Below are 8,987 nucleotides of genomic sequence, written 5' to 3'. Positions count from 1 at the left end.
TTCTGTATCTCATGTTATGCAATTATGTACCTCAAGCGTATGGATTTTGTACATGAAATAGATTAGTAGTTGTGTAACACACAACATATTCTGTGTCTTGTTTTACGAATTTATGTCTTGTATTATGAAATTATGTGCCTATAGGACATAAATTATCTACATAAATCAAATTTGAGAATAATTAAAATATAAAACATGTATGTGTCTTGTGTTATACGTTTTTGTATCTCATGTTATGCAATTTTGTACCTTAAGCGTATGAATTTTGTACCTAGAATAGATTAAAATTTGTGTTGAAACATGATAAACGGGAAATTACAGAATCTGTTAAAGATTACATATCAAAAAGACGTCGTTTTGATCCAGGGTCCATAATGCTATGTGGGCCCTGGTCCACAATATAAATTGTTGAAATTTATATCTAGATACGTATGGTGATATTGTGTTATTCTAGATGTTCTTCTATTTCAATGTGTGTATGTATACAAATAAAGTTTTGTTACAGAAGAATTTTGAGAGAGGGAGTACAAGTTTGGAGTAGAATTTATATTTTCGAGTTAGTACCCAAAATAGTCCCCCGACTATTAGATAATACTCGATTTTGTCCCGAAGAATTAAACGTACTCAATTTAGTCCTCTTAGTTTTCAAACGGTACCCAATGTGGTCCTCCGTTAGAATTGTCATCTATCCACTGTTATTTTGAATGGCATAAACGTCATTTTAGTTGATAAATCACATTTCTTTGGCGAGCATGAGGTCATTCGGCTTGTTCTCGGAAGTGTGGGTCCCTAGAATAACCTTCTGGACTGAGTAATCCTTCCCAGGTGGCTCTTCCCACCGTTCCAGGTCGGGAAGCCATTCGACGGTAAACACAAGCCACTCAAGCGCGTGAGGTGATAACCAGATCATCATAGAGAAACAGAGTATTCTTCTTCCAAATTAAATCTCGTATTCCTCGTTAATTTGCCTCTCCTCTAACTCACCCCTCATCTCGTCACCGTCTTTCCCCATTAAAACAACTCGTCAGCTCAGAGAACCGGCGTTAGCCGCTGAACATTTATAATAGTCTGCATGAACCCGGATAGAGATTTAGAAGTAGCAAGTAGTTTTTTACTCTTATAATAGTGAAAGCTTAGCAATTTCTGAAATATATATATAAGCGCAGCACACAGTGATGTTGAAATTGACGTTGTAACACAAACGATCTGTAACGCAGTTCGGGCAAACAACCCTATTCCGCGAGGCACTTCTCAATTTGAGAACTTGCCTAAATCCACTAAAAGCTCAATATTTAAAGTACACTGTTTGGAACCTGAGATTACACAATAGAATGATCTTTCCTACCAAACTATTGAACCTAAACACATGTACTACTTTCTAGGGGAATTTAGTATCCTATTATCAAAGGCTCTCATACCTCACAAGATTAATGTTGAATGTCTGAGTTCTACAATAAAGGACAATCCCTATTTATAGTAACTACTCCTAACAGATTCATGAATAACAAAGTTATTCATAATCAAACTAGAACTAGAAAAACTTCAATAACAATTCCCTTTAGAACTAGTATTCTTCATTAGCTATTCCTCTTATGACTGGTATTCCTTTATAGAACTGGAATTCTTTTTGCACACAACTTTGACAAAACACTTTGAGTCAACATTCTCTCCCTTTGTCAAAATTTTGGCAAAAACCTTGATTCCATAAAAAGCATTGACTTCCTTTGACTTCTGACTCATCTCCCCCTTAATTGATTCCATGTATCTCTGTTATTGGTGAATGCTATCTTTGAGTATGATTTGTTAAATTTTTTTTTTTTACTAAAATGATCCCTCTGTATTTCAATTGTATTTGCATTCAAAGATCCAATCTGTATTTCTCCCCCAAGAAGAATGCTTGATCAAAATTCTTGCCTTAATTACATCCCTCGCCGGTCAATTCCTCCCAATTAAATCGGCCTATCACAACAAATTTCTCCTCTGATTTATTCTTCCTCTGTTATTACCACAAACGCCTTTGATTTCATCACTTCTCCTCAATCGTGACATCCTGAAGGGAAATTGCACATCGGAGGAGTGTGACGCCAAAGCTGAGACAATCTGTCAAGAATTCTTTTAATCGGAGATGTATTCTGGCCATGCAAACATGAATCCACTGAGATTCCATCAATCGGTCTCTTCTGCCTTACGATCGCATCTAGATTTCCTGACCGGAATTTCGAACGTACTAACTCTGCGCCATCATTAATTTCTGGAAATAGCACAAAATCCGGTGAAATCTCTTCCAAATGATCTCTAAAATATCAGATCTGATCTTCATGAGATAACCTAGACGAAACTGGAATTTCTCCAATTTCCGGTGACATAGTCATCGCCGAAAAACGCTCCGTTGCCACTGCCAGACAACCCTCGCCCTCCAGAGCTGTCTCGCACAAACAGGCTGGGGGTGGTTCGTGCTCATCTTGAATAATTTGGTAGGGTTCTTGTGAAATCAGAACAGGGCTCATAATGATCGTTGCAGAGCCATCATCCTTTTCTTCATCTGGTTCTGTTTCTGTTTTGTGATTCTGCATAACAGTAGTCAGAGGTGTTGGAATAGTTGTTTCAACAACTCTGGGACTTTCGTCATCATTAGTGGTTATTCTTGAAATTGTGTCATTAATAACCACATTAATGGATTCCATTGTACTGTCTACACTGAAAGTCTTACTGTTTGATGAATAACCTAACTAGTCTAGGAATATTTCTTGGTCGCCTTTGATGTCATGAGAATTTATGTGTCTCATATGTTGGTGCCGTGATTGTTTTTGCTTGTTGGTTGTTTGTATACCAGATAGGTCACCATCCCATGTATAACATTTGTTTGCGGACCTTTTTCCCATCATGACACACTTGTGAATCTGATTAAACACAGTGCAATTGTCTTTAGAGAATTCTACTTTGAGTTCATCTTCACAAAGCTGACTTATGCTGATTAGATTTGTTTCTAGACTTTGTACTAGGAGGACTTTTGGCAACTTAGGCAGCCCATGGACATTCAAGATGCCGCTTGCAATGATCTGGCCTTTTCCTCCATCTCCAAAGGTAATATGTCATTCATTCTTATACTGAATGTTTTCCAGATTTTCTGGATTTCCAGTCATATGCCTTGAACACCCGCTGTCAAAATACTATACATTTTGTTCTTTGCTAGTTTTTGAGGTGTAGGCAACATTCTGATCTTTTCTTACCCAGATTTTCTTGCTTTGTACTGACCAATCTCTGTTGATTTGTCTGTAATACAGATCATTTTGTCTTTTGAAGCAGTATGCTTTTATGTGCCCTAGTCTGTGACAGTAATAACATATCATCCTCCTTTGGTGTTAGAAGTGATGTTGCGACACTTCAGGAATTTCAGAAGAATGACTTTCATTGGATGCTGGATTTGGAGATCTAGGCCTCTCAGTTAGTGCCTTAATCTCTTGTAACAGTTTGGCTTCTCTGCCTTTCGACTCCATTAATTCATTCTGAGTATCTTTAAGGCATTTTTCATTACTCTCTTTTTCATCTTTTAGAAACTAATTTTCATGTATGAGTTCAAGATTTACTTTGATGATTTGTTCCCATTTAGCATGCAGTTGTGTATATGACTCTAGCAGTTCTTGTATATCATTTTCGTTTCCGTTGTCAATCTCATGATTTGTGGTGAATGCTACGAAATTAGTGTTGGTATCTTCTTCACTGTCTGAGTCATCGCTTAGTGTTGTCACATATGCTTTGTTCTTCCTTTTAAAGTATGTTGGACATTCTGACTGGATGTATCCAAACCCTTTGCACTCATAGCACTGTATCCCTTCTGTGTTTGATAGTCCTTCTCTTGGAAACTCCATTAGGATCCTGCTAGTAACTTAAGCAGTTTGGCTATGATACCAATTGAAATATATATAAGCGCAACACACAGTGATGTTGAAACTGACGTTGTAACACAAACGATCTGTAACGCAGTTTGGGCAAACAACCCTAATCTGTGAGGCACTTTTCAATTTGAGAACTTGCCTAAATCCACTAAAAGCTCAATACTTAAAGTACACTGTTTGAAACCTGGGATTACACAATAGAATGATCTTTCCTACCAAACTATTGAACCTAAACACATGTACTACTTTCTAGGGAAATTTAGTATCTTATTCTCAAAGACTCTCATACCTCACAAGATTAATGTTGAATGCCTAAGTTCTACAATAAAGGACAATCCCTATTTATAGTAACTACTCCTAACAGATTCGTGAATAACAAAGTTATTCCTAATCAAACTAGAACTAGAAAAACTTCAATAACAATTCCCTTTAGAACTAGTATTCTTCATTAGCTATTCCTCTTATGACTGGTATTCCTTTATAGAACTGGAATTCTTTTTGCACATAACTTTAACAAAACACTTTGAGTCAACAATTTCTTTTGGCCTAGGGAGGAGATTTCGGCCATAACGTCATCCCATAGCTTCTCCAGCAACTTTCCTCTCTGTTTTTTTTTCCCCTACTCTAAGCTCAATTATGTTTCCCCATTTTTGAAAATTTTGAGGGAGGAAAGGAAAACTAAAAATTGGTGACGGAGTTTTGTGTCACTGGCTCGTGAAGCTTCAGACCTGAAACCACATTAACAAGCTTAGATCTCTTGAAGAGAGAGGGAGGCAGAGAAGAAAATAAGCGGTGGAACAGATTTCTCTCTTTCATTTTTTTTAGGGCGAAGGCAACATATCGACGAAGGCAACCTCCACTAAACTTCGATGATCTGCTGTTGCATGTGTTGAGACGGAGATATGCTGCAGCGAGTGGCAGTGATGCAAGTCGAAGCTGTGATATTTTTTTTTCCTTCTTTCTTCAGATAGATTGAATTTCTCTTTTCTGATGATTAGAGGAACACGGTACCATTTGATAGTCTAAATTATTAAGTGTCTTGTCAAAAGAGTGGAGAGGAATTCTAAGTGTTGTAGGGAGAGAGAGAGAGAGAGAGAGTTTCCCCGAGAGGAAGAGGAAGACCACTCCGGTAGATCCAGCTCTCACCGGTGTCCTTCCCCCATGAGAACCCCCAGCCGTTCGTAATCCGAGACCACGAGACGGAGCAACGCCAGTGGCCGTAGCTATTGTCTCACTAGAGGGCTGACGATTTGGAAATAACTCAGACGAACAGGAAGCCACCACCATCTGTTCCATTACCAGACTCCTCTGCATGCCGGGTATAAGTCAAACGAAGAGAGGGCCTCCATCGATGTTGACCAGAGGAAGAAACTTAGTTTGGACCAAGTAAATTGACTTCTTTGCCCTCAAAATAACGGTGAATAAACGACAATTGTAACAGAGGACCACATTGGGTTTGATTTAAAAGTTAGAGGACTAAATTAAGTACTTTTAATTCTTTGGGACAAAATCGTGTATTAGCTAATAGTCGGAGGACATTTTGAGTATTAACTCTTATATTTTCCCAAGTAAATAAAGCTCATAAGGTATTGGGCCAGGCCCATAATTTCACCACCCATCTTGTGGCTTTTCAACTGTTTTGCAGGCATTTCTCGTCACTACTTACTAGCCGCAGGCAGGATAACGAAGCCTCTCTCTCTCGCGCGCTCGCTCGCTCTGCATTTTGGTATCTATGTCTTTCAACAAGTAAGTAATCAGTAATCTCTCTGTATGTGTGTGTATACTACGGAGTATATGTATAAGCATGTATATATACGGAAATGATTAAGCGGGCTATTGAATTTATATTGATATAGTTGTTATGGTTAATTGTTTTATCTTTCTGCTTTAAAAACTATGTCTTGCGACAAAAAGAATGTGCTCTTCAAATTTCAGTATTAATTTTGTAGGTCCAATTGAATGATTACTGCAGATTGTGCATTTGTCTTGCCCTATTTTAGTTTACTACTAGTTTCATAACAGCACCTTGCTGAATTACTGCTTAATTTAGGGTAAGAAGTGTGCATTTGAGAATTTCAATAGCATAGAGGCTCAAATGCGTTTAAGATGAAGTATAGAGTTTACCCTTTTTTTTTTGGTTGTTGCTGGTCTTAAGCCTTTGAATTGTAGTCGAGTTTTTTTTTTTCCTGGGGAAATAAGATCTTGGGGTGTAAACTGTATTATGGTTAATCAAAGGATGGCAGGCTATTAGCTCTACTCTTGGAGTTTTGTTTAAATTTTGAATAAATTCTGTCTTAGAGTCTAAAGAGGATCCTGTCCTAGTTTTGGGTTTTGATATTCATAGAAGGAATAGCTTGAAGCTCATCCCCATGCTTGTTAGTGTTGTTATATACTTATATTGAACACTGGCCAGGGATTTTGGAGACAATAATAGACTATTGAGCGATATCTATTTGAATTGAACATTTTCTTGATTTTTTAATAAGAAAAATGCTTAGACTTTTTGTGTTTTTTTAATGGTATGATGTAGAAACTTACCTCACAATAAATGCTAAGCAAGCATTGATTGCTTCCAAAGATCAGCAAGATGCACACCAAATGCATCTTGGAACCTCCGAGGAGCACCTCTTTTGACAAGGGACATTCTTTCTGTACTTTGGTTTTCTTCAATTTTATTGGTAGTTTGGAGTGTGATAATACTATAATAGAATCCACATTATGGTATTGGATATCTTTCTATTCATATTTCTTTTTGTGAAAACCTTGGGAAATGCCTGAATTGGATGAAAGTTTCTGAATAAAATCTAATAGTTCATTTTATTTCTATTTTTATAAAATATGGAATGTTAGATTGGAGGATGGAGGTGAGACTTTGTAAATGTTACCTTTAGTTAATTTGAGCCAATCTATGTAACTTACATATATTTGCAGTTTTGCTGGAAACTTATGTTAAAAAAAATTACTGAGCAATTCAAGCCCTTTTGTTTTTCACCTAATAGTCAGTTAACTTTCATTTATGACTAACAGTATGATTACCTGTTATCAATGTAGATACTAGATCTTCATCCAAGGGCTTGAATATGAGTGCCAATGGATGCTTTCTGACTTCTGGGGGTGTTTATACACCCTTTGAGGCTAATTCCAAGTCCTGCAATTCAACATCTGCGCGGCTTTCTCTACTGCCTTTCAGGGCAGCCTTCTCATCAATTAGGAACTCATATGCACCTCATCACAATCTTACTTCTTGCTTCTCCAAAGGTTTGTATTTATTCAGAATCCGACATTTTTCCCGCACCAAATGTTTAGTCTGCTTTTTTGTGTAGTAAAATATTTACTTGGGAATTAGTCCTTTTGTTTTACACTTGCAGCATAAGGTTCTTTCTTTGATTACTCATTCAGCTGTTCATAGTACATTTATCATAAGCTGATATTTTCTTTTTCGTACTATTTCCCCTTTGGTGGCTTGTTTATACTTTACGTTTTTCTTTGTTAGTTTCCTGGAAGGTATTATTGGAGCTTCTCATAAGAGTCAAACTACAATGTTCAAACAACATTAATAGGCAGTAATTGTGTCTTGTTTAATTCGTTGCATTGTCCAAACAAATATTGTGCATGATAATAGAGATCAGAGACCTCATTCATATTTTTGTGTTGCAAATAACTTCAGTACTAATAGTAGCTTCATTTTTAGTTTTACTTAAAACACTCAGAACCTCTAAAGGATATGTGAATAACTATAGCAAATTGGCTTGTTGGTGAATCAATAACTTGGGAAATCCATATTTCTGGTTTCAATTATATAAAATACTTGCATCTCCGTGGGGCATTTTATTGAATTGTCTCAATTCTGGAACACTCTGGTTCCTTTTTCTACATGTTTTTGCAATTTTCCTGTATTTTTTTATTTTTATTTTTTTGGCAGGAACTAGGTTTCTGAGTCTTTCATCTGCAGCATCACCTGTTATATGTGGGGAATATCGTGGTTTCTTAGATGCTCTGCCCAAATTACCAAGGCGAAGTAGATTTTCTCTCTCCCCAAGAGCATCCAAGGATGTCCCTAAAAGTTTTCGATACCCAGCCATGACTAAGAAGCCAAGATGGTGGTGGAGAACCATAGCATGCCTCCCTTATTTTATGCCCTTCCACGAGACATGGATGTATGCTGAGACTGCATACCATCTCCACCACCAGTTGGAGGCGTTTGAATTCTTGACCTATCCTTTTCTGCAATCTCTAGGGAGGTTACCCAGTTGGTTTCTCATGGCATATTTCTTCATTGCTTACCTTGGAATTGTGAGGAGAAAGGAATGGCCCCATTTCTTACGGTTCCATGTGGTGATGGGTATGCTCTTGGAGATCTCCCTACAAGTTATCGGAACCATAAGCCGTTGGATGCCACTATCGGTATATTGGGGCAAGATTGGAATGCATTTCTGGACCGCTGTTGCGTTTGGTTATCTCTTTACGGTCACGCAGTGCATCGGGTGTGCACTTACTGGGATGTATGCTGATGTTCCCTTTCTCTGTGATGCAGCTTATATTCAGATTCCTTATGATTAATTAGCAAAATGAGCTGTTGTACTAGTATCGAACCAGGTAATGTTTTTGCTTATTTTGTTTGTGTAGATGCGTAATGCGTTGGGCTTTCTACTGTAAAATTTACAATTCTAGGCATTATTAAAGTGTCCATTAGGGAGAGATTGTGACTCCAGAGTTCAAATGTACTTTGGATTTGACATTTGAGATGATTTCATTTTTCTGCAGTGTTGTAATTTTCTTACTTTATCTGGATAATAATATCCTTGAGGATTTATTTTCAACAAAATTATTTTTAAGAACCAGTCCCAAAACCGTTATTCTCGATTGAAAAATGCTGTGTACTCTCATTTTCTATTTTCAATTTTTACACTCATACAAAATTTTAATGTAGACATTTATATTGAGATTCACATGAAAAAAATAGCTTATCATTGAGTAAAATTGAGGGAGTAAGATTTGAGAATAATGTAGTAGAACTTTTTTCGATTATCACCTAGAAAAGCTGTTTAATGCCAAACACTTTGTGCTCAGATGGCATGTAGTGACCTCTCC

General features: G+C 37.1%; 1 protein-coding gene across 2 annotated transcripts; it reads left to right on the top strand.

Moving 5' to 3' along the window:
• The first annotated feature begins 5,533 nt into the window (after positions 1-5,533).
• LOC109169586 (protein TIC 20-I, chloroplastic-like) lies at positions 5,534-8,679 on the top strand. 2 transcript variants are annotated; one of them, XM_019318463.1, is made up of 3 exons: positions 5,534-5,642; positions 6,948-7,154; positions 7,819-8,679. In XM_019318463.1, the coding sequence occupies exons 2-3, from the start codon at positions 6,977-6,979 to the stop codon at positions 8,454-8,456; spliced, it is 816 nt and encodes a 271-aa protein (XP_019174008.1). In that variant the 5' UTR covers positions 5,534-5,642; positions 6,948-6,976; the 3' UTR covers positions 8,457-8,679. The 2 variants fall into 2 exon arrangements, with proteins under 2 accessions (XP_019174008.1, XP_019174006.1); XM_019318461.1 differs by having other exon boundaries at positions 5,538-5,646; positions 6,945-7,154.
• Positions 8,680-8,987: the final 308 nt, after the last annotated feature.

The sequence above is a fragment of the Ipomoea nil genome, unplaced genomic scaffold, assembly GCF_001879475.1.
Source record: "Ipomoea nil cultivar Tokyo-kokei standard unplaced genomic scaffold, Asagao_1.1 scaffold3314, whole genome shotgun sequence".
Classification (NCBI taxonomy): Eukaryota; Viridiplantae; Streptophyta; class Magnoliopsida; order Solanales; family Convolvulaceae; genus Ipomoea; species Ipomoea nil.
The sequence above is the reverse complement of the archived record's forward strand: the minus strand, read 5'-3'. Positions and strand labels throughout refer to the sequence as shown.